This window comes from Cervus elaphus, chromosome 23 (assembly GCF_910594005.1).
Source record: "Cervus elaphus chromosome 23, mCerEla1.1, whole genome shotgun sequence".
In the NCBI taxonomy this organism is placed as follows: Eukaryota; Metazoa; Chordata; class Mammalia; order Artiodactyla; family Cervidae; genus Cervus; species Cervus elaphus.
The window spans coordinates 63,615,855-63,640,010 of NC_057837.1; the positions used below are offsets into that span (position 1 = coordinate 63,615,855).

The 24,156-nt window shown below is 46.4% G+C and overlaps 2 protein-coding genes across 10 annotated transcripts in view; one reads left to right on the forward strand and one right to left on the reverse strand.

Annotated features, from left to right (window-relative positions):
* Positions 1 to 5,718: 5,718 nt before the first annotated feature.
* On the forward strand, positions 5,719 to 15,198 carry TP53INP2 (tumor protein p53 inducible nuclear protein 2). 3 transcript variants are annotated; one of them, XM_043884769.1, is made up of 5 exons: positions 5,720 to 5,948; positions 6,980 to 7,089; positions 10,431 to 10,612; positions 10,967 to 11,264; positions 11,787 to 15,198. In XM_043884769.1, exons 3-5 carry the CDS (start codon positions 10,486 to 10,488, stop codon positions 12,034 to 12,036), a joined length of 675 nt encoding a protein of 224 aa, XP_043740704.1. In that variant the 5' UTR covers positions 5,720 to 5,948; positions 6,980 to 7,089; positions 10,431 to 10,485; the 3' UTR covers positions 12,037 to 15,198. The 3 variants fall into 3 exon arrangements, with proteins under 3 accessions (XP_043740705.1, XP_043740704.1, XP_043740703.1); XM_043884770.1 differs by lacking the exon at positions 6,980 to 7,089 and having other exon boundaries at positions 5,719 to 5,948; positions 11,087 to 11,264; XM_043884768.1 differs by lacking the exon at positions 6,980 to 7,089 and having other exon boundaries at positions 5,721 to 5,948.
* A 1,127-nt stretch (positions 15,199 to 16,325) lies between these two features.
* Positions 16,326 to 24,156, reverse strand: part of NCOA6 (nuclear receptor coactivator 6) — a 91,865-nt gene continuing 84,034 nt past the window's right edge. For all 7 annotated transcript variants that reach the window (XM_043884765.1, XM_043884761.1, XM_043884764.1 and 4 more), the window contains one exon: positions 16,326 to 16,892. In XM_043884765.1, coding sequence (XP_043740700.1) covers positions 16,849 to 16,892 — 44 coding nt within the window. In that variant the 3' untranslated portion in view covers positions 16,326 to 16,848. The remainder of the gene's footprint in view (positions 16,893 to 24,156) is intronic.

The window sequence follows — 24,156 nt, forward strand, 5'->3', positions numbered from 1 at the left end:
TTCCTGAGTATGTGGTGAATTCAAAGCGTACAGTGCTCTAAGAGACAGGCAGACAATGTGTTTGTTTTGGAGGCTCTGAGGAATGAGAGGTTAATTCTTTTCAAAGAGAGCTTGGAGAACTTATTGGAGGAAGTGCCTTTGGCTTGATTTGCATCCCACATATGCAAATTACTTGATTTCAACTATGTGACTTCAGCAAAAGAAAGTATTTGCACTAAGACAAAATGTACTAGAGTAAGATGAATAACTCAAGCTGTTTCTTAATTTTCATGCAAAAAACTTTTCAACACACATGTAGTGTTGAAATAGTGTTCAACACACTATTAGTGTTCAACACACTATTACTGTCTAACAAACTTCCATAGATTAAGGGACTCAAGACAATACCCATTTGTCTTTTTCCCTCCTGGGTGAATACAATTTTTTTTATTAAATAAAAAATTTTATATTGGAGTATAGCTGATTAACAATGTTGTATTAGTTGCAGGTGTACAGCAGAGTGATTCAGAGATATACATATACATGCATCTGTTCTTCTTCAAATTATTTTCCTATTTAGGTTGTTACGTAATTTTGAAAAGAATTCCCTGTGCTATACAGTCAGTAGGTCCTTAAGACAACACCCGCTGTTAGCTCAGAGTTCTGGAAATCAGACCAGGGATAGCTCACCTGGGTTCTCTGGTCAGGGACTCACAAGACTGAAATCAAGCCCGTGTTCTCATCTGGAGACCCAAATAGGGAAAGTATGGCCCTAGGCTCCCTCAGGTTATGGGCAGAATTCATTGTCTTGCTGCTGTAATACTAAGATTTCCATTTTCTTAGTCTTTTGGGCAGGGACCACCCTCAGGTTCCGGAAGTCCCTCTTGGGTCCTTGCATGTGGCCATCTTCACAACACGGAAGTTTGCTCCTTCAAGGCCAACATAAGAGGGTCTGCTGCTCAAGAAAATGACTTTTTAAAAAAATACTGTACATTTTTTCACACACAGCCTTTATAGTTGTATGCTATTTATTATCGAACATATAAGCACATAGAATATGGAGACAGCCATTTTGCAGATGAGAAAACTGAGGCCCAGAAAAAGAAAGTGACTTGGACAATGAACCTAGGATAGAACCAGGATTGAAATCTGGATTTACTGACAATCAGGCCAAGGTTTTTTTCATGGTGTACACACACATACACACACCACAGTTAGATCCAATTCAAACATCTCTTGGTTGAACAACAAAGTTTTTTGAGTATAGGTTCTAGGGACGTGCCCCTTGATTAAGGTTATAGGTCAGTCTTTTGGGGGAATATGGGGATTATGTTTGCCTTAGCTGGCTTTACCAATTAAATTTGTTTCCCTCTTTGTCTCAGTTTTTTCACCAGTAAAATGAGAAGAATAAATTTTATCTATATTAGGGGGTTGTTGTGGAGATTAAAGGAGTTAGCAACACAGGTAAGGATCTAGAATGGGCTTCCCAGGTGGCGCTAGTGGTAAAGAACCCACTTGCCAATGCAGGGGACATAAGAGACATGGGTTCCATCCCTGGGTCGAGAAGATCACCTGGAGGAGGGCATGGCAACCCACTCCAGTATGCTTGCCTGGAGAATCCCATGGACAGAGGAACCTGCAGGGTTACAGTCCATAGGGTCACAAATAGTCAGACACAACTGAAGCAATTTAGCATACACATAAGCAAGGATTTAGAATAATACCTGGCACATAGAGGTCCTAAGAGTGTCGTCATTAATATAGTTTAACTCTGTAAATCTAGGGCTAGTTCAGGGTGGGGGGTTGTGTTTCTAGAGTGATCAGGACCTGCTGGTTTCATCAGATTCCAAACTGCCCACCAGGCTTGTCTCAGCCTTGCCCTCTATCTCAGAGGGGAAGAGGAGAGAGGGCAGTGGTGAGCTAGTTCTTCAGTGGGCTCATAACTTTGAGTACGTGCAAGATCCTATGAGGGATACAGCCAGACTGACACATCTCTGCCCTTTGAAGTGGGGGAAACCCAAGCCATTAGGGAGCCCCCAGAGTTCAGTAAAAGACAAGCCCTAGGCCCAGATAGAAGAGAGGCCTCTTGACCTCCAACCCTGGAGCCCGTAAAACTGGGCTACTTTTGGGACTTCCTGGTGGTCCAGGGGTTAAGACTCTGTGCTGCCAATGCAGGGGACATGAGTTTGATCTCTGGTTGGAAAACCAAGATCAAATCCCATGTGCCCTGCAGCCAAAAAGGAAACATTCGGCAGTTGCTTACATCTGGGCAAGGATTAGAAGGGCATGAACATCTGTTAACTCTGCAAATGTGAGCTCATGTGTACATGTATGTTTGTACATGGATGCCTTCATGCATACACATAGATGCCCGTGTGTATGTGTGTGTACAGGAGTGGCATCTTATGTCTGATGGAAATGAGATTCCAGGATTACTTTCAGCATAGTGCCCAGGCCAGGCCAGGGTCCCAGAATACTAAGCCCACTCCAGTGCCAACCAAGGTCAGTAGATGATTCTGTTGCTTTAGAATTCTAAACAAGTAACTTAATCTCTGTGTCTCAGGGTGCCTTAGTTTCTCCACCTATAAAATGAAAGTTTGGGGATGAGCTTAGCTCTGAGGTCTTCTCTAGCCCTAACAGTACCTCTCTGAGGGATGGGTCCTAGGGGTTTCAGGAGGGGATTCTGCTAGGCTCAGCCACCCCACTTTCATGGTATCTTTGACTCATGAGAAATGTAAGGCTGAGATCTGGCCTGTCTGTCTGTACACAGGGTTTATAAAATTGGGAACAGAATCCAGGTCATTTAGGGGACCAAAGTATATGACAAGAAACCCATTCCCTGGGTTTGGGGGACCATAATCCTGTGCCGAATAGAATGCTTCCTGTACCAGGGTTAAGGGTCCAGGTATAGGAGTCTTCTCATGCCAATCATTTCTCTTGAGCTGAGCTTTTAAATTTTTTTTAATTGAAATATAGTTTATTTACAATGTTGTGTTAGTTTCAGGTATACAGCAAAGTTATTCAGTTATACATACACATCTATATTATTTTTTACATTCTCTCCCATTGTAAGTTTTTACAAGATATTGAGTATAGTTCCCTGTGCTATACAGTAGGTTCTTGTTGGTTGTCTTATATATAGTAGCATGTATATTTTAATCCCAAATTCCTAATCTAGCCCCCATTCTCCAGCCTTTAACTGTTGAACCTTTGGTTGAGTCTACTCTATACTAGGCCCAGCACAGGCTGAATGAAGTATATAGACAAAGATCCTGCCCTTGGGAGGCCCACAATCTACTTGGGAAAACACATATACACAATTAGTCATCATCACTTACTGTTTATTGAACAAATAAATGATTGTACTGTCCATCAAGGTAGTTCTGGACACCTGGGTGGGGACAGGAAAGGTGACCTAGAGGAAGAAGGAGTGAGTAGAATCTTGAAGACAGAAAAACTCTGAATTCAGAAAGGCCTGAACAGGGAATTCCAGGAGAAAGCTTGAGCAAAAGTATGGATGTGGGAGAGTGAAGAGACAATAGGAGTCGGAGCGTAGCACAAGGTAGATGTAAGTGAGGAAGAGGAATAAAGTGAGAGCCCTGGGGCTGGATCATGGAAGGCCACAAATGCCGTATTAAGGGGCATGGTACTGTGGGAGCCACAGGAGGTTTTAGCGCAGGCAAATGATGTGACAAGAGAGGCGTATTAGGGATTATCCAGTTTAAGTCAGCAAAAGGTGAAGAGAGGGTATGAGGTTAGCAGGAAGCAGATGTGATGGGCAGAAGCTCAGGGTTGCAAAGAATGAGGATGGTTTGGGGATACCACTCCAAAGGCCAAAACACTGCTTCCTCACTCCTACCCCTCTTCCCCAAGCCAATGGGTATTGTTTCCTGGTTCCTTCTCCTAGTTGCTAGGATTGAGAAGTCCCTCTGGGGTTTCAGATTAGGCTGGGACAGGATTTTATCAGCAGAGCAGAAGCTCTGGCCTAGTTCCCTTCCCCCACAACCCCCCCCTCCTGGTGAGACAGATGGGCAGTGCCCAGATTCATCCCCACCAGCCCTGCTCTACTGAGAGAGGATGCACAACCTCTGGAGATGCTGAGGATGTGTACTTGTGGTCTTTCCAGCCACTTCTCAGGCCACTGGGAATGCTGGGGGCCTAGAATATGGGACTGGAAGAATCCTGAGGGTGATGACTTTGAAAGAATCTCTAAAAGGTAACTTGGATATTTCGACAGATATGAAAATTGAGGCCCAGAGAGATGACATGACTTGCTTGAGGTCACACAGCAAGTTTGGGGAAAGGATGAAGCCCAGGTCTCCTGGGGGAGGCTGAAGCACCCTCGGGCTTTGATTATCTGGTGCTTGTAGAGAGTGGAGAGTGTTGGAGCCAGGAACTATGTGTTCAAATTCTGGCTTTGCCATTTACTATAACTGTGTGACCCTGATTCCTCAACTGGAAAATGGGGATAACACATACCTTTTCGGTTGTTGTGAAGATTAAAAACACATATATAGCAGTATGGCACAATGCCTGGCACTCAGTAAGTGCTCAAAAATGTCAGCTAATGGTCTGGCAGTGGCAATAGTTGTTGTTGAATGTGTTACTGAATATGAATCTATATATAACCATGAGATCTGCTTCCCTGTGTGGTGGTGGTGTTGTTTAGTCACCCAGCTGGGTCCCACTCTCTGCAACCCCACTGACTATAGCTCGCTAGGCTCCTCTGTCCATGGAATTCTCCAGGCAAGAAAACACGAGTGGGTTGCCATGAGATCTATCTCAGTTTCCCTGTGTGTACATCGGGGTTAATAATCAATCAATCCCTGTCTCTCACTTTTCTGTCCAGCCCCAGTAGCAATATGGATTAAATAAGGTGTGTAAGGGCTTCCCAGGTAGCCAGTGGTAAAGAATGAGCCTGCCAATGCAGGAGAGGCAAGTTCCATCCGGAAGATCCCCTGAAGAAGGAAATGGTAACCCACTCCAGTATTCTTGCCTGGGAAATCCTATGGACAGAGGAACCTGACAGGCCACAGCCCATGGGGTCACAAAGAGTCAGACACGACTGAACACACACACGCACAATATGTGTAAACGTTCCAGTGTAGAGTACTCTCTAGGTCAATGTTTATTTAGCCCAAAGCAATTCCTCTCCAAGTTCTACCGGCAATATTTCCCTGTCAGCCTAACCAACTCTTCTATACTTCCTGCGATCCCCTGGAACCAGGGAAGAGGGTTGTCCCCCACCTGTTAAGCTTGCCCAGCCGAGGAAAAAAAGGAGTGGGAGAGCAGCGAGCGTGTACGGTAAGAAAGGGAGATAGAAAAGGCAGAGCCGAGAGCCGGGTGGTGGGGAGGCTGCAGTGCACGAGCGTGGTGTGGAGTTGAGGAAAGTGTACAGACTGAGGGACTTGAATGTAAGATGCAGGTGAAACGACAAGAGAGGCGGCGGGAAAGGTGAGGGCGCTGACAGATGCGGAGGGAGTGCAGCAAGATGGGGATCTCGTAGGAACTAGTGGGAATCCCCCTCTGAGAGAGGTCCGTGGGTCGCCCAGAGGCAGGGCGGTCCAAGCTTCCAGCAGTTGTTTCTCCAGGCCTCCTCTTCCCTAGCCTGGGAGTCTGGGATCCCCGCGAGGGAGCCACTAGCCGGCTAACCGCGGAGGAGGCGGGGAGGGGGAATCCGCAGTCTGGGATTGGCCGCCGCTTGGCCGGGCGGTGACGCGAGGCGGGCGGGCCCCTTTGTGACGTCACAATCAGCTGTTTGAACGTTCCAATTTGTGCAGTGAGTCCTGCGGCGGCGGCTGTAGACTCAAAGCTTCGCGGGCGAGCGCAGTCAGTCTGAGCGTCCGACGCGTTCCCAACTCAGCCCCCGCGATGCTACCGGGCCTGTGATCCGCCGCCGACCCCGGGACGCTCCACCTCACAACTACCTCAGCGCCACCTGGTTCCGCCGCACCGCCCCCAGTCCCCAGGTGAGTTCCGACCGGCTTTGGCCAAGGGGGCTCCTGGAGCCTCGGGACACGCCCCGCGCCCCCAGTTCCCGGGTCTTTGTCAGTCTCCGCCGGCGGCTGCCGGGGCTGCATTCTGGGCTCCGGATTGGCTGCCCCCCGCCCGGTAGACGGTGACGTCTCCCTATTTGCATATGACATTGAGACGTCACCAAGGCCGGCACCGCCCACCCCCACCCCCTCCCGACTCGGGTCGCTTGTCCTCCGGTGACCCGTTGGGCGCTGGGTCGGAACTGGGCCCATGAGTGAGGGACGCTGAAGGCAGCGGGACCAGAGGGCCCTCCTGTTTCCTGGGCTAACCCAGGAGCTGAGGTCAAACCTCTGATCTTCTGCTTTCTCCTTAGACCTGAGAGAGGTTCGAAGAGACTTGAGAGAGGTTCCGAAGGCACAGCTGGGACTAGATAGGGGGAAGGGGTTGTCAGAAGTTCTGGAGCCCCTGAAGCTTGAGCTGTAGATCGCTGGGGCAGCGCCAGGTGGTGGTGCAATCTCCTCCCTCTGGCTCCAGGCTCTGTGCCCCTGGGGCTAACATAATAACATTCTCCTAATCCCTGACATGTGTGCAGCGCCTTAGCTGACGTTAGCTGACGTCGTTCCCAGCCCCCGAACGAAGGGTCTTAGAGCCCATTTCATGGAAGGAGAAACTGAGTCCCTGAGAGGGGAGGTGGCTTACTCGAGGTCGTGCAGCCAGTTACAGTCAGGCCTCCCTAGTGAGTGGCGGATCCATTAGCCACTGGCACATACCTAGTAGAAGCTTATTACAAGTAACAAGTTACACATCCTCCTTGCACCTAAGACTCTACTTGGGTTAGTTCAGTTCAGTCGTTCAGTCGTGTGGGACTCTGCAACCCCATGGACTGCAGCACACAGGCCTCCCTGTCCATCACCAACTCAAACTCATGTCCATTGAGTCGGTAATGCCATCCAACCACTTGGGCTAAGCCCCATCCAAATTTGATAATGCTCCCAGATTTCCTCACTCCTGGATCTTTTTCCAGGAGGTCTCTGGAGACTGGGTCCCCTTTTGAGGCCCCGACCCTCATTCTGTACCTCAGAGTTCTGGAGCCCAGTAAAATCACTGCCTCCCAGCTGTTTTGGCCACAGAAAGGTGAGTCAATGGCTGCATCAGGGTGTCTCCCGGGCCAATGTTGGGATGGGGTGGAGATGACAGTTCCCTCTATTTGGCTGTCCTTCACCTCCCACCCTGGTGGCTCAGATGGTAAAGAATCTGTCTGCAATGCAGGAGACCAGAGTTTGATCCCTGGGGTCGGGAAGATCCCCTGGAGAAGGAAATGACAACCCACTGCAGTATTCTTGTCTGGAGATTTCCATGGACAGGGAAGCCTGGGAGGCTAGTCCATGGAGTCACAAAGAGTTGGACACAACTGAGCAACTATCACTTTCACCTTGCACCCCCAGAGCTGTCAGCTAGAAAGGATTGACCTGGACTAGTGCTGGTGATTACAAAGTGTGTGCTCCCCTCTCTGCTCACAGAGAAGCACCAGAGACCGAGCAGGAGAAGGGGATCCTCTTTGACTTTCCAAGTAGATGGGCCTATGGGTTGGACCAAGAGTCCTATCTCAGCCTAGACTCTGCTCACAGATGGGCTGTGGTAGAGGTGGCTTGGGGCTCAAGTGTTATTCCGGGCACAGCTGTTGCAGTTATTAAAGGGAATGGTTCTCCCAGGAGCAGAACTGGGAATGTGAGAACCAGGAAGTTGGCAGGGCTGGGAAAGAAAAATTCTGGGAGCCTCCCTCTGTGGTCATGAGAGGGGGCGGGCACTGGCTGGCTGGTGAGGTTGTCGCTTCTGGCTCTGTCACTGACTTGCTGTGTGACCTCAGGCGGGGAGCTTTCCCAACCCTAAGCCTTCCTTACCTCAGTCCGTTTGTAACTTGAAGAGACCTGGAGCAGACTCTGGTACACAGTGGGTGCTTTGGTAAATGCAGGATGAATCTCGGTGCCAGGAAGCTCAGACCCTTTTATAGCTGGACAGAGGGCCCCCTGAGAGGGGCAGGGACTTGATCAAAATCTGACTCCTGTCTGACTTGCCCCGTCTCCTCTGCATCGTTATATTTTGGGGGATTGTTTACTGAGGGGCTCCTGACTATGTACACTTCAGACCCAAGGCTCAGTGACCTAGTGCTATGCCTGTTCTGCCGCCATCTAGCTGTGTGTCTTTGGACAGCTTTATGTCCTCTGATCCTCAGCTTATAAAATGGGCTGGGTGAATATCATGGTTTCTGAAACACCTGTTCACTTTCTTTGCATTTTCTTGATGAAGCAGTAGGTCCTTGGAAAGAGGGTGTGCCTCATCAAGGCCCCAGTCTTTCGCTTCCTTCAGGAGGAGTCAAACTCTCTGAATTTTTGGTAACTGAGTCACTAACTCCCTGTGGCTACAAATGGGCTGGGATATGTGGCTTGTGCTGGGCGGGCACTGATTGAGGCTGACCCAACCTTTCATAATCCCTGAAAATCTACCACCAGGGAGGCCAACACCCAGGCACCACTTCCTTCTGGAGCCCACTGTGGGGTCTGAAAATGTATACATACTCTCAGGGTGTAGACCTTAGGTGATTCTGTGACAAGTGTGAAAAATATACCCAGGGATTGGAAGACGTGCAACAACCATAGAAATACCCCAGGTGGGTTTGCAATAAAAGTAGAATGCCTCCAGGGAATGGAAGTGTGGCTGTATCCCCAGGGAGCTTTATAGGAAGTGTGGAAACATCCTTAGAGGAAGGTGACAAGTGGCTGAGTAGCAAAACTGTTGGCTATCTTCAGGAGAGTCAAGCTTTAGGGACATCTAGGGGGCCTGGCCAGCAGTCCCTAACCCAGGTCTAGTCCTGAAGTAGGCTTGGTGTTTCCATTCCTGGAGAAGGGGGTCTCCCTTCTCATCTTCACCCAGGGAAGGACTGATTGAGGACTTGAGTCCTGGTCCAACCCTCAGTCCTCATCCTTAAGGGCTCTTGGGGTCTGATAGCTCTCTCCCTCCATCATCACCTCCCACTGACCTGCTGTCTCCGTGAAGATCAGGCAACCTGATCTTCCTCCCTAACCAGGGATGCTATCCTTGAGCAGGAGCTAGGGAATAGTGGGGATGAGGGTGGAGGGCCTGTGGGAATAGGACCTTCATCTGACAGACACAATTGAGGTTTATGCAATCACATGGTGAGATGGTAGCTGTTCTGTGGGATTTCTGCTAGTGAGCCCTTTTCAAGGCACACAGGCTCAAGTAGTGGTTCTTTTTTTTTTTTTCTTTTTTAATTTTATTTGGCTGAACCAGGTCTTAGTTGCAGGGCTCAGGGTCTTCAATCTTCATTGCAACATGTGGGATCTTTAGTTGTGGCATGTGAACTCTTAGTTGCAGCATGTGGGATCTAGATCCCTGACCAGGGATGGAACCTGGGCCTCTGAGTAGGGAGGGCGGACTCTTAGCCACTGGGCCACCAGAGAAGTCCTCTCAAGTAGTGGTTCTTAATCTCTGGGGTCAAGGACTGCTGTTTAGGAAATCATGATGAAAACCAACATCCTTCTGTTCAGAAAAATACACATGGACCATGGTCCCAGGCCACTAAATTAAAAATGCCTAACCCAGACTGATACCCAGCAAAGGCAATGGAGTATAGTGATCTGGAATCTGCGTGGATTAGAATCCTTCCTCTGTGTCTTACTAGCTGTGAGATTTTAGGCAAGTCATCTTGTCTCTGAGCCTCAATTTCTTCACTAGTAAAAGAGGGCTAATAATTATATCCATTTCCTAGAGTTATTGTGAAGATTACATGAGGTAATATAGGTTAAAGGCTTAATACGGTACTTGGCACATGAATATTAGCTATATGATGATGATGATGATGATAAATAATCATGATATTGGGCAGTTTCTTCCTTGCCTGGAGAACTGTTTTTACCCTTCAAGGTCCAGGTTGGATGTCCAGTCCTTTGAGGACCTTCCCTGATACAGTCTTATATATCAGTCCTAGAGCATGCAATAATATTAACAATTATTAATAATAAACTAGTTGATTAGTTTATCAAATGCCTAGTCTGTATCCAGGTACTGTTCTGAGCACTTTGTGTTTAGCTCATTTAATTCTCATGAGAGCCCAGAAGAGGATACTGTTATTAGCTCATTTAATTCCTTTAAGGTCTGAGAGGAGGATACTATTATTCTTGCCATTTGACAGATGAGAAAACTAAAGCACAGATACATTAAATAACTTCTAAGGTCATACAGAAAACAGAAAAGCCTGAAGGCAGGCTGACTTAGCAGAAAGTGAACAAACAACACACACATACAAATGTGTATACACACACACACACACACACACACACACGCAAAGGGCAAAGCTTTCCCACACATTTCCGTTGTACTCTTATCAATGTTCTGGGTGCTGGGGAAGTTGGGGGGAGAGCAGTCCCTGGTACCTCTGACTCCTCTCTACCTCACAGGTTTCTGCACTGCCATAGACCATCCCCTTCCCCCAGGCCTCTCTGCTCCCCCACCATGCTTCAGCGCCTCACCAGCCTCTTCTTCAGTCCCCCACCGCCTGCTGCCGAGGACCCCGACTGCCCCCAAGCCTTCGTCTCCGAGGAGGATGAAGTGGATGGCTGGCTCATCATTGACCTGCCCGGTGAGTCTGCCAGGATTGACTCCTGAGCCTGTGAAGTTTTCATTAGGGCACATAGTCCAGCCATTGAGCAGGGAGCAGCTAAGGGGCTGGGGAGTTCCCAAGGCAAACTGGGGCTGAGGCAGTAGCATTGGAGGCCGTCCCATGCAAACTGGGGCTCTCCTGGCAGAGGTGTTGCAGTCCACACCTCACGTGCCCTAGGGCAGCAGGTCGAGACTTGTGGGTGCCCCGTGGGTGTGGTTGGGGGGCCTGTGGGGCTGACTAACGATGCCCTTTTTCTCCCTGTCCATTGTGTCCTCTGTGTGTGTGTGTGTGTATGTGTCTCCCCACTGCGCCCCCTCCTTCCGTAACCCATAGACAGCTTCACAGCTCCACCCAGACCCGGGGCCGCCGCTGCTCCGGCAGGCCGCCCTCCGCCCGCACCCTCCTTGATGGATGAAAGCTGGTTTGTTACCCCTCCGGCCTGTTTTACTGCAGAGGGGCCTGGACTCGGGCCTGCCCGCCTCCAGAGCAGCCCCCTGGAGGACCTCCTCATCGAGCACCCCAGCATGTCCGTTTATGTGACCGGCAGCACCATAGTGCTGGAGCCTGGCCCTCCCTCCCCGCATCCAGAGGACGACGATGCTGCCCTGCCCGACCGAGACTCTAGCGACGGGTGAGCGGGCCGGGGGCGGAGCCTGGAGGCCTAGAGAGGAGTGTCGTGGAGCCCAGGAACCCCCTGGCACTGCCTGGGAGGAGCCGTTAGAGGCGGGTGTTCAAGGCAAAGGGCGGGGCCGATGGGCCAGGATGTAGCTCAGCCTGAAGGCAAAGGAGCCTTTGAGATTGGGAGAGGCGTGGCTTCGTGGCTGGGGCGGGGCTTGAGAAAGACTGGAGCTGAGGCTTGGGGTCTCGAGAGGTTGCAAGGGCAAGGCCGCAGCGCTAAGGAGGTGTGGGGGTAGGGTCGAATCGGAAGTTGAAGCTGAGCCTTCACGGGGCCACATTTACCCGTTTTAGAGTCTAGGACGGAGGAGGCATCTCCGGGGTGGCTTGGAGGAAGGGCTGGTACCCAAGAGAATGGCACTGGGCGCCCCGCTCTGAGCAAAGACCAAACCTTGAGGAGGGTGCGGGGACAAGTGGGAGGTGCCAGCACTCCCCTCGATTTGTCCAGCCCTGACTGACTCTCTGTCTCTCCGCGCAGGGAGCTGGCGCCTGCTCGCCGCGAGCCCCGGGCCCTGCACCACGCCGCCCCTCTGCCCGCGCGGGCTGCGCTGCTGGAGAAGGCGGGCCAGGCGCGGCGACTGCAGCGGGCCCGGCAGCGGGCCGAGCGCCACGCGCTGAGTGCCAAGGTGGTGCAGCGGCAGAACCGCGCCCGCGAGAGCCGTCCGCGCCGGCCCAAGCACCAGGGCAGCTTTGTCTACCAGCCCTGCCAGCGCCAGTTCAACTACTGAGCTTTCACCGGCTGTGCTGCAAACCCCTCACTGACTCCCGACCCCATCCAGCCCCTCCGCTGCAGCCAGATCGAGGGGGCGCCTGCAGCCCACCTCGGGCTGGACACCACAGCCTCCCTTCTTAAGTGTGTGAGGTGGGCTGATCGCCTCTCTCTCCCACTCCTACTTTCCTTTCTGTGATCCTCTAATCTGCCTCTGAACACACCCCTCACCCTGCTCAGTAACCCCCTCCCCCAACCCCCAGCCCCGCTCCGTTCAACCTCTCACCTTCTGGCCCCTTCTGGCATCTAATCCTCCATCTCCCCCACTGACAGTCGGTCTTTCCTTCTCTGGTTCCCCTTCTGGATCTTTGCTTTGACACTTTCCATCCCCATCCCTCCAGCCCTCTATTTCCGGCCCACTCCTGTTTCTGAGAGTGTCTTCTTCCAGTCTCCTATCTGGCTCATTTCCTACCTTCAGCTTCCACTTTACAAGCCTCGCTCTATCTAATGTTTGGACCTGCATTCACTCCTGCCCCTTATTAATTACTCAGTGATTCTCCCAGTGAGACTAGAGGGAAGCCTTTAGTCTTCCCTCTCCTCTGGAGGCTGGGCTCCTTAGAGTTGCTCAGGCATGGACAGGTAAGGTATGTGGGAAGGGACTGTGAGATGTGAGTTAGTGGGAGAAAGTGGAGGGAATCGAGGAAAAGAGGAAACCTATTGGAAAGGTAGTCAGGTCAGACAGGTTGAGATGCTGTAGGGAGCAGGGCACAATAGGGGCTCGCACTGTGCTTGCTCAGAGAGGCCAAGTCTTGCTCTCAAGCTGGAGCCCGGAGTCTACGCCCTCATCCCTTTTCTCTAATTCACCTCCCAAATCTCTTCCCGAAATCAAACCCTCTGCAGATCCCTGTGTCTGAAGGGCTTAGTTAGTACCTTGCTGCCCTTACCTGCAACATGTCAACTTAGCAGTAAAGGCTGGGCAAAGCCCTGCCATCCTAGATATCTGTTCATATGCCCAAGGTGCTAGAACTAGTTTAGGAGAGATGCAGGCTGGGGGGATTCTAGGCAGGGGAAGGACACACCCCAGAATAAGAATGCAGAATGGTAATGCTGGGGAGGACAAGCTGTGGGGTGAAGCCATCCCAAAAATGGCAGCTCAGCCTTTATCTTGCCTCTGGCCTGGTATTTCACACTCTGCCAGGATGGCTAATGGTAGGAGGTCAGGAGCCCCACTGCCCCAATCCCCATAGTCCCTACCCAGGTTCAGGACCTTTAGGGAGGGCTCTCTTCATTTTCTTTCCCTGGGCTCTCTCCATTTCTAGTCTGCTGGGGAGAAATAGGTACCCTATGGTTTCCTCTTCCCTTCTCCTCCGGTAAGTACCTGGGAGAGGGAACCTGGATACCTGATGAGACACAGGGGATAGGGCAGTCAGCTTTCTCCTTCTCACGGCAGGATTGAATTTTGGGCTCAGACACCAGCAATAGCCTCTTGGGATGCCCCAAGTTGCTTCTCCTTTCCTTTTTCTAACTGTCCTTTTCTAGTGTGTGCTCTTTCTTCCTAGAAACTTTTAATATTTCCTGTTACATACTAACATAGGTCTTCCCCCTCACTCCAGTTCTAGGTTTCTAGGCCTCATGGCCAAGCTGAAGTTTAGAGAAACCTCTGCAGTTCCATGAGGGCAAAGGCAGCTGTCCTCCCTGACTTGCTAACCCTAGGCCTCATGGCGGGGTGTACGGATAAGGGAGGGGGTAGCCCTACAGATGTTGGGATGGGGACAGAGAAAGCCCTGTTGGGGTCTCTTACCCAAGGGAATAGGCCACATTTACAATATAAAGGCAGTTCTAAGTCCCCATACTGGTCCACTAGGGCTCCAGTAGTTGACAGCCTTGCTCCTCTCCCCAAGGTTCTCCTTCAGTTACAACCTAGTCTCTTTGATTCTTCCAGCTACTCCTTGGTTACATCACAGCCAGCTTAGGGTCTTCAGCACTTCCAAGAGCTGAAACTCCCTCCAGTGCTTCTTGCCTACTCTTTTGCTGCCGGCTGGAGCCTAGGCTCAGTTCTGGGCAGTGCTGTTCACAACCCTCTGTGGGGGAAAAGTGAGTTAAGAGCATTTGGCTCCAGTTTTGGAAGGTCCCTACCTTACCCATAATTCTGAAGGCTCCTGTAGTTCTAGAACCCTCCAATATCATCACCTAGCTGGTTTTTACTTTTCCTATAGATTTCTGTAGCATTTGAGTGTGGCAATATTTTAATTGTGTATAGATCTATAAGAACCAACACTAGTTGGTCTCCTGTTAGTCTGACTCCTGAAGCATCAGACCTCGTCATACTGTACTGACTGTGTATGTGCCTTTCACCTTGAGCATGCTTCAGGATTTTTTTTTAAACCACGGAACTTGAATACATGAGGGAACCAGAACTCACAAAGTCCTATGCAACCTCAGACAGGAGGAGGTTAGAGAGTCTGTCCTTATGGATGTTTTCAGAGACCCTGGAGAAGTCTGTTCCAGACTGTATTACTTAATGTCAGCACTACCAGCGCTTTGCCAAAACTCAGTACGTGAGAGGGACCTGTTTCTAGAGTGTGTCCCAGTTACATTAAAGGACAACTTCCACTAATTCCCCAATACATCTGAGTAATTCCCCCAATACAGCTTTCTTCAAGCTGGGTGTCATTTCCAGCTCTTGCCAGTCTGGCCCCATCAGGGTACCACGTGTGTATGAATGCAGTGTGCTGCTGTTTTGGAGTATGCTTGCTCCCTGACCCCTGTCTGGAACCCTGGTAGTCTGCTCTGACACATAATGTCAGGTGCAATGAGGACCCCACCAGAGCTCCTGGATGACTCCTCAGATCCATGTGGCTTTCTGTGAGGGGACTGAAGGCAGACTTAACACGGCCCCTTGTATCTTTCCTCTTGCCCTGCCCCCCTGGTTCCAGGTGGAACCAGTAAGATGAGTGTATCCCTCTTGAGTGTTTTGTGTTGAGACCGGCTGAAAAGAGGAGACTCTGGTTGACCATGTTGTGACATGTTGACAGACTCGAGGACACAACCACCTCAGCCTGGTCATGTGGCATGCCTGTGGATGTGTGTAACAGGATTCTGATTGTTAGATTGTAATGTTATTCCTCTATGGGAGAAAAAGTTAATATAAAGAAAAACAAATAAAAATCTATTTAAAGCACATTATGCTTTCTTCCTGAGTAGAGCTAAAGTTGGAGAAGCACTTTGCAACCTCAAACACAGTATTGACATTGTGTGTTATTGTAAGGCTGGGTTTGGTTCTGGTTGTGTGTGTCATACAGGGAAGGAAGAGGGTAGATGAGCTTGCTGGTGACAGAGCCAGACAATGTGGTGTGACTCAGAAATAACTACTTTTAGAGAATCCTTATAATGCAAGACACATTTTAAAAAATGAGAATAAGAACATGAGAATCACCAATTCATTCTTTGGGTCTCAGGCACTGGGTTATGGAGCTACTGAAGGGGAAGGGATGGAGTAGTGTATGTCTGGCTATAGGAGACATAGCAGAAGGTTGGGGCCCAGACCAAGATAAAGACAAGACCTCAAGCACTGATGTCCCCTGAATGCTGATGGTAGGAGAGGGGCAGAAGCAGCTGGTTTAGAGACCACAATTTTTAATGTAAGGACAGAGCCAGGAAAGGAAGAAACCTAGGCATGTTCATAAGTCACCCCAAGCCACGGTGATGCCAATTAGAAACAGAGTAGCCAAAGAGTGGAACACAGTGGGTGTCTCTGAACTGTATAATGCAAAATGACCACTTTTATTTGGGAGCTGCTCCATCTAACCACAGATATGGACTGAAGTTAGAAACCTGACCTAAACTGGGCTAGATTCTTGATGCTGTAACAAAAAATCTTGCTGGTAGGTCTGGGCTTCTCTCTTGAATGGAGGAAGTGTATACATGCTTGTTTTGGAGCTATCATGTGCATGGAGAAGTAGACGAAAGAGGTTGAGAAAAGTGCCGTCTGATTTGCTGATTGCTTCTCATTTCTAGATGATCCTGGGTGACTTTGATCCTAAGCTGATTCTGTTATTTTCAACCAAAAGAAATCTGACCAATATCAAAGTGCCTGGTACAGTGCTAAAAAGAGCTAATTTTCCAAAGCCAAGGAATGAGCTGAGTGCACAAGTATGTTCATTTTCCAAAACTTCCCAGGTGGGCATCTCAAGTGCAACGAGGACAAGATGGAATTCTAATTCACAAAGAAAGCTGTTCCTATTCACTTACGGTCCAAGGAAAGAGCCTGCTTACCCAATAATCCCTTACCAATAACATACGTTTATGTTCTAGGACAAAAGACATTTATTTAACACATTCAGTATTTCACATTGTACAAACCCTTAGATTCTCTCTATTCACTGGTCCATTTCTACAACAAATACATCCAAAACACTATATAATAAAATTATTTACAACATTTCCAAATGAGAAGATTTCCTGTTGCCCTACTACTGCTATCCACACACAGTACTTTCACGGCACAATACATCATTAGAGATCTAAAAATGCTCACCCTGTACTCTAGGCTGCTTAGGAAATGTGAAAACTAATAACATAATCGCGTTAGCTCCTCTCAATACACGGCAACATTTTAGAAACCTTGAACTTCATCTTGCAACACCAAAATGGTTCAACAACTCTGCTTTCCCCATTGCACTTTACGAAACAGGCTGCAGGGACTAGGAAAAGGACCACGTTATTAAAATAACTAACTGTACAGAAATGGATTTTTAAAAAGTCACAGCTCAAAATTGCTTTTTGTAAAATTCACACACATTTACAAATATCAAGTCGTCGTCCAGCTTGTTTACTTGGATTTTCTTCGCTTGGATTGCACCGCACTGGTTACGTCTGTGGGGAGAAAGGAAGGACATGTTCAGCTGAGGCAACTTTTTACCGCAGTGACTTACAGGCAGTCCACAAGAACCAGGGCTGACCTGAGAGGAGGCCTACTGGATTCTGAGTCAGTCTACGGGCCTCAAAAGGCCCGCTTAGTGTGAAGAGGGTCTCAGGCTTCTCGGCCTGATAAGACTAGGGCCTGGCTGGCAATTGGGGAAATGTTATACAGGTAGTAGGAGGTGAAGCAAACATACATGGAAAAAGTGCCAAGGTGGGGACAGACTCTTTAGCGGGGCAATTAACCCCACCATCTCCATCACATGTTTCCATCACTCAACAAAAGGATGGATAGACTGACAATACTTTTAGTCAGAAATCAATGAGTGATGCTACAAGCAAGTGAATATATTGTGCCAGAGTGCAAAACAAAACAAAACAGCCTCTGGATCCCTTCTGGGGCCAAGCCATTTTTTTGCACTGAAGAACTCTTAGCCATGCCATAGTCAAAGTCTCTAAATAACATGAGCATGATCTTGGTCAGCAAGTGTCTACTATGGCCTAACAGCAGTTCGGAGCACGCCACAGCCTGCTCTAAGCCCAGGTGAGCCTGAAGGCTTCATGGAAGAGGTAAGAACTGAGAGGTTTATAACACTGACAGGGTAACACTGACATAAAAGGGAGGGAAGGAGTGTGTTTTAACTCCTTTAGTATTATGTCTTCAATCAACCAACTTAATCTTCTCCCATATTTAAACCATCTTTCTCAAAAACTTTTCAACATAAGTCTTCTACAGCAAACAGTGAATAGCCTAAAGCTCCCCAACTGTAAACATTTCTTTAAAATCTCTTATTAATATTAAAAATTCACCCTCATTCTTCATGCTGCTCCATAATAGATATTTTTGATTTAAAATGAAAAAATATTTTTACTTCCCAATAAGGACAAAAAAAGTACTATTGTTAACATAAATGTGTCGGATGAATCCAACTTACCCCTTTCTAGAAACTAGGCTGAATTTTCTGATGTTGCACATTATTAGGTTCAGTATTCTAAGCAATTTTTATTTTCTTTTTTGTATTATATCAAATTTTGAGAACCCAGACTTAAAAGGTAGATGAAAAAAGCAGAAATTTCACTAAGTAAAATTTTAGCTAAGTAACTGCTAAGGAGTGAAACCTAGATGATTTTCTAAAAGGTGGCCTGTGTGGTGACTTCAGGCTTCTGTTGGTAGAAGTTTCAATACACCTTGCTTCTTGTGGGGAGATCGTGATGCTTGTGCCAGGTGGTAGAATTACTTTCTCTCATTTACTCATTAGTCTTTTGCTAACTGGAGGATAGAAAATCTGATATGATGTTGATAATGGTGTTATTTTAATTCCATGTAAATAAACCGAGTCCCACACAGCACACAACTCCCCATGATCAATCAACTCTTTACATCCACCTCTCAACCTTCACTTTCATTGTAGATTTGTCATTTGCAGTGAAAAGATACAGGGTTTTCTCTTGACTAAGTGTTCATCCTTAGAAAAATATCTGTTACTTAGGTCAACTTTAGGAGCTTCTCCTTTGTTATGATATGAATGATGAAGTGGTGTGTCTAAGCAACACATGTGGCTGGGAAGCATGGTTAGCAGTGGGGGAATAAACAACCTTAGGCTCCCCTCTCCATTCCCTCCTTGCTTGTTCCCATCTGTCAGTGCTCCAAAGCACCCAGGGATCTGGCAGGCTGCCTCTGCTTCTGAGGATGAATCAATGAGTGGGGCCATGAGTAAACAAGTTATCTATGCTAGAAACTGCAAAAAAAAAAAATAAAAGTCTTTTAGATACTAGAGTGAGAGGTGGCAGTGGTGGTGTAGGGTGTACGTTTATACTTCCATGAAAAAGAAAACCTGATCTTGAAGTCTCTATCACCTTCTCTGGATAAATCCAGCCAATCTGGTCACAGAGCAAAGTTATGTTTGATGTTTCTATAAACTTGGAAAGTTATTTTTATGGTTCAATTTTATACTCCCTCTAAAATATTACCACCTTTACCATTCCGTTGTACACAATAAGAAAATCTAGAAGCTAAGTTTTTAAGGTAAGGAATTCTGGGGAAGTAATGTAGTAGGTGAAGGTATATTCAGGATGTATTTAATATGTAAGGCCTGCTCCTTATGGCCACCTAGCTTATCTGATTATGCATAATCCTACCCCAAGCCCCTACTATAAACACCATATTGGAAAAAAAAATTACATACATTATTGAAAAACTCTCAGTTTTTTTTTTTTTCCTTTTAAGCATCAAAGATCTTTTTGTTTTTGGCTGCACTGCGCTGCTTGACAGGATCTTAGTTCCTCAACCAGGGATTAAACTGGGCCATGGCAGTGAAAGCCCAGAATCCTAACCACTAAGCCACCAGGGGACTCCCAACCTTCAAGGATTTTACAAATTAATGTCTTCACAGATATAAAAATAGTCCAAAGACTAACAGTATAATTACTTCACTGATATTCATATTTTACAATCAACTATATAGTAAAAGTGAGGGTCAGTAACAGTCTTTCAGGTGGTATCTATGTATGTCCTTGGGAAACATTTAAATTTGTAATTTGAAAGGGCATTTTTAAAGTAATTTTTTTTTTTTAAGTAATTTTTAGATGACTGCCTCATTTTTTGACCTTAAGCAAATTTGGCCAAATCTATATAGTTCAAGGTTCTATTAAATCTTCTAGTATGTGAGCTTTACCTTCTAAGGAGTTTTATAAATTAATCTTGACCTTGCTCACTTCATTACGCTTTTTACTATTCTTCTTCTAGCCAAGATTTCCACTTAATTGTGAAAAAATTCTGGAAATTTCCTTTCAAAATTTGTATGGCTTGTTTCTAAATGACTACAAGAGTGCAGTTCCTGTTCAGGGTTTTCCTTGGTCTTCCACATTGCAGGCAGATTCTTTACCAGCTAAGGCACCATGGAAGCCCTTTCCTTCCATAAGATGTATCTAATTATGCTTATTCTATAATAACACCTACATTTTAAGTGTATCTGTATCAGTTCACTCGGTCTTGTCCAACTCTTTGTGACCACCTGAGCCACTGATTCCAGTGTATCTGTATACTCTGGGCTTTTTAGATTGCTGCTTTTCCAGTCACTAGCTGTGGACAGGACACAGTTATCACCCCACTTTGCTGTCAGAGGCATCTAAGGGCACACCAGGGACACCCACAGCTACTGCTGATTACAGCTTGCTCTAAACTTCCCTCTTATTAGGATATTTTTCCAGGTTTCAAACTAGTACACCAAACTTCATCTTTTTAACTACTGATGCTTTTTCCCAGTTGAAAATATAACACAAAGCTACTACAGACATAAGACTAAATAAAGAATGACAAGGGAAACCAGAAAAATCATTTCTGTGTGAATGGAGAATTCATCATGTCAGGAAGCAGAACTACTCATTTGCATATCTATAAACACATCTGATCAAGTGCAATTTTAAAAAGTTCACTGATTGGTGGGAGCCAATTTCCGTTGTCTGTAATGAGAAGTGGCAGGACGGGGGACTCCCCTGGAGGTCAGGTGGCTAACAACCTGCACTTCTGGCACAGGGGGGAGGGGTTCAATCCCTGGTCAGGTAACTAAGATTCCACATGGCATGACGTGTGGCCAGACAAACAAAAGTGGCAGGGTGCTGGGGGTTGGTGGTGGTGGGGGGAACCCAACCAACCAAAATCAAACAACAGATTGGAGAGAGTGACCCATCGACCATGAGGGCCTCCCTGGACTTGCTCAGAAATCATCCATCCTACCGGCTCCAATCTGGTAGTCCAATGGGCCTTGGTTAGCATGAGGTAAGCAAACTCTGTTCTCAAAGCAGAAGCATGATGAAGGTTACTGGTTTTTCAATAATACAGAATGTACCAATACTTCTCATTATAAACTGCTCATAATATTTCTCAGCTTTCAAAATTCTCATGAAAAAACACAGACTGTTTCTGATTTTATTTGGGCATATATGACCAAAATCTTAAAGAGTACAAAAAGGCAAAACCCTTTCTTCCTTTCAAAACTTGAAGAAGTACTGATGCTGCAGGAAGATGTTTCAGGTACCCAGCACTATATATGTCTACAAGTTTGGGACACATACAGCTTAGAAGCCAGCTTGATATTTTATGACACTGGTTCATTTTTGGATACAACATAGAAGGCCAAATAATATGCATATTAATTCTTTAATTTGGATCCAAGAGCTCTAACACTTAAAAATCAAGAGCTATAGCATTCATTTCTGATTTTAAAAAATAACTTGCCCTAGAAGAGTTAAGGATAGATAGCCTGAGGGCTTAAAGCTGATGTGGAGATCTAGACATGATTGTGATTCCTGGGGTCTGGCCAGAACCCTGCCATTCTCTCAGGAGATAATTACGCAGCGTCGCTCCACGTAATATCACAAAGCCTGTGAGTCATTATGACCTCTTCTAAGCCAGTTGCTAAGCCTCAAAGCATGGATGGGACAGGCATTCCAACATGACTACCATCACCTTGGGACAATGTTCAGTTTAAGTATACAGGCTTGTACACCCCAACCCACTTCTAAAACAGGCTCCAGCTTTCCATCTTTTCTTGGCTAGCAGTTATCTACAGAGTGGCTCTAATTTGGGCATCTCTTTAACTGTCCCAGCTGCCAGATTAGTTCTTTCTGGTGCACTGTAAATGGCATCTTTAGTATCCTGAGGCTCTGGGCTCAGTCCAGATTTCCAAAAATCTGGTTGTGTGACATCTCTAAAGGTCAACACTTATTTTCCTGCTTTAAAGATAGCTACATACCATATTCTACAGCCTGGAAGACCCTGATCCTTTGGGAAAATACAGAATTGAGGGGAAGCAGATTTCCTCACAGAACTCCAGCAATCTTCCACGTTATGCTTCCTTCCAAACAAGTTTTTGCCTAGGAGATGATTCTCAGGGAGGGAGAAGGAAGTTGTTGGTTCCACTTCTGCATCCAAAGTGGGGATACCCATAGGACCCTGACTGTGGTATACATGGTATGTCTGGAGAGGAAAGAAGGCCGCTCCCAACCTCTCCCCTATCTGGCAGGCTGAGGTAAGGTGATGTCTACATCTCTGCTTTGCCTGTACTTGATCTGCAGATTTGTGGCCTCCTCTAGGAACTCTTGTGAGGCATTTGCATTCCGACCCAGAAACGTGACCCAGAAACAACTGAGCTCTCGGTTAGCGTCTGGTGTTGGAGCATCGCAATCTGCCCTGGTCTTCAGGCTGGTATCCTAATGGTGTGTTGCTGTTTTGCAGCAGCCCAGCTGATATCAGGCACTTGGCCAAGATCCCAGCTCTTGTCTAACTTGAGCTACTTAAGCTCAGTACACTTCCTGAGAAGATGATACCCTCCCTCAGCTCTGGGCATTTGCACATGCTTTATCTTTTACTTGGATGATGCTTCTTTGTTCTCAGTCTCAGCTTAAACATAATTTTCTCCAGAAAGCCTACATTGACTTGACAGAACAAAGCATCCCAGGTATTGGGTTGACCAAAAAGTTCCTTTGGTTTTTAAGTAAAAATAAAAAACATATTTTTCATTTTCACCAACATACTCACTGTTTCGTTCCACTATCTTCCGCCTTTTTTCAGGCAACTTCATAATTCCATCTTCCCAAAACCTTTTATTTTTTTGAGCAAAGAACTCTCCCAGGTACCTTTTATAGTCTTCCAGGGAAAGGAACTTTTTTCCATTAAGAGAATTTTGTAAAGACCAAAATAAATAGAAATCTGAAGGTGCAATGTCTGGTGAATACAGAGGATGAGTCAGAATTTCCCAGCCAAGCTGTAACAGTTTTTGCCTGGTCATCAAAGAAACATGGGGTCTTGTGTTAACCTAATGGAAAATTATGTGTTTTTGTTGACTAATTCCAGAGACTTTTCGTCAAGTGCTGCTTTCAGTTGGTCTAACCAGGAGTTGTATTTGTTGGAATTAATTGTTTGGTTTTTTGAAAAGAGCTCCTAATAGAGGACTCTCCTCCAATTCCACCATATACAACATCACTTACTTTGGATGAAGACCTGCCTTTGATGTGGTTGGTGGCGGTTCACGTCACTTGCCCTATGATCTCTTCTGTTCCACATTATTGTACAGTTTCCACTTTTCATTGCCCATCACAATTTGTTTTAAAAATGGAACACATTCATTACATTTAAATAGAAAATCATATGCAGAAATATGGTCAAGGAGGTTTTTTTTGCTTATGTGGGATCCAAACATCAAAGTGACTAACATAAACAAGCTGGTGCAAATGATTTTCAACACTTGATCTGGATATTTTGAGTATGTCAGCTATCTCCTGCGTGGTATAACACTGACTGTTCTCAATTAATGTCTCCATTCGATCGCTATCAATTTCAATGGGTCTACCCAGCCATGGATCATCATCCAGCGAGAAATCTCCAACACAAAATTTTGCAAACCACTTTTTACATGTTTGATCAGCCATAGTAGCTTCTCTGTACACCACTCAAATCTTTTTTTTGCACTTCAGTTGTGCTTTTACCTCTCTTGAAATAATAAAGTATAGTATGTAGAAAATGGTCCCTATTTTCTTCCATCTTCAATACTAAAACGGCTACACAAAAAAATCACCAATTTTGATACTTTTTAAAAAAATACACACTGATAATGATAGCTGTCACAATACAATACAAGAAAATTGTTTTAAATGAAGTTAAAAACAAATAAGCACTACTAGAGTTTTCTTATGGGAAAAAACAAACAAACTTTTTGGCCAACCCAATAAATACCTCTACAGTACTATATAACGTTGCTATCATAAAAGCATCATAGCAAAATCTTTCTTGATAGCTTATAATTGATGTGATAAAGACTCTTTTTTCACTGTTACATCCCCAGAGCCTGGCATGCAGTAAAGTACTTAACATATAGTTGATAGATGGTTATTAACATAGTAATTACTGATTGGATACTTCTTGCACTTAGGCACCACGTAGGCACCAGGCATACTGTGGTGAGCAAAACCAGACATCTCCTGCCCTAATAGAATATGTATATTAACTACTTACCACATAAATTGACATAAATTACAACTGTGGTGTTATGAAGAAGAAGAGCATGGTGCTATGGTTCCACATAGCAAGGACAACTGAGTTAAGATAAGCAGAAAGAGTGAGAAGTTAATGAGGAAAAAAGAGGAAGAAAGAGAGAATACTCCCCACAATAGGCATCACATATACCCATGCTGTGATGAGAGGATGGCATGTCCAAGTTGC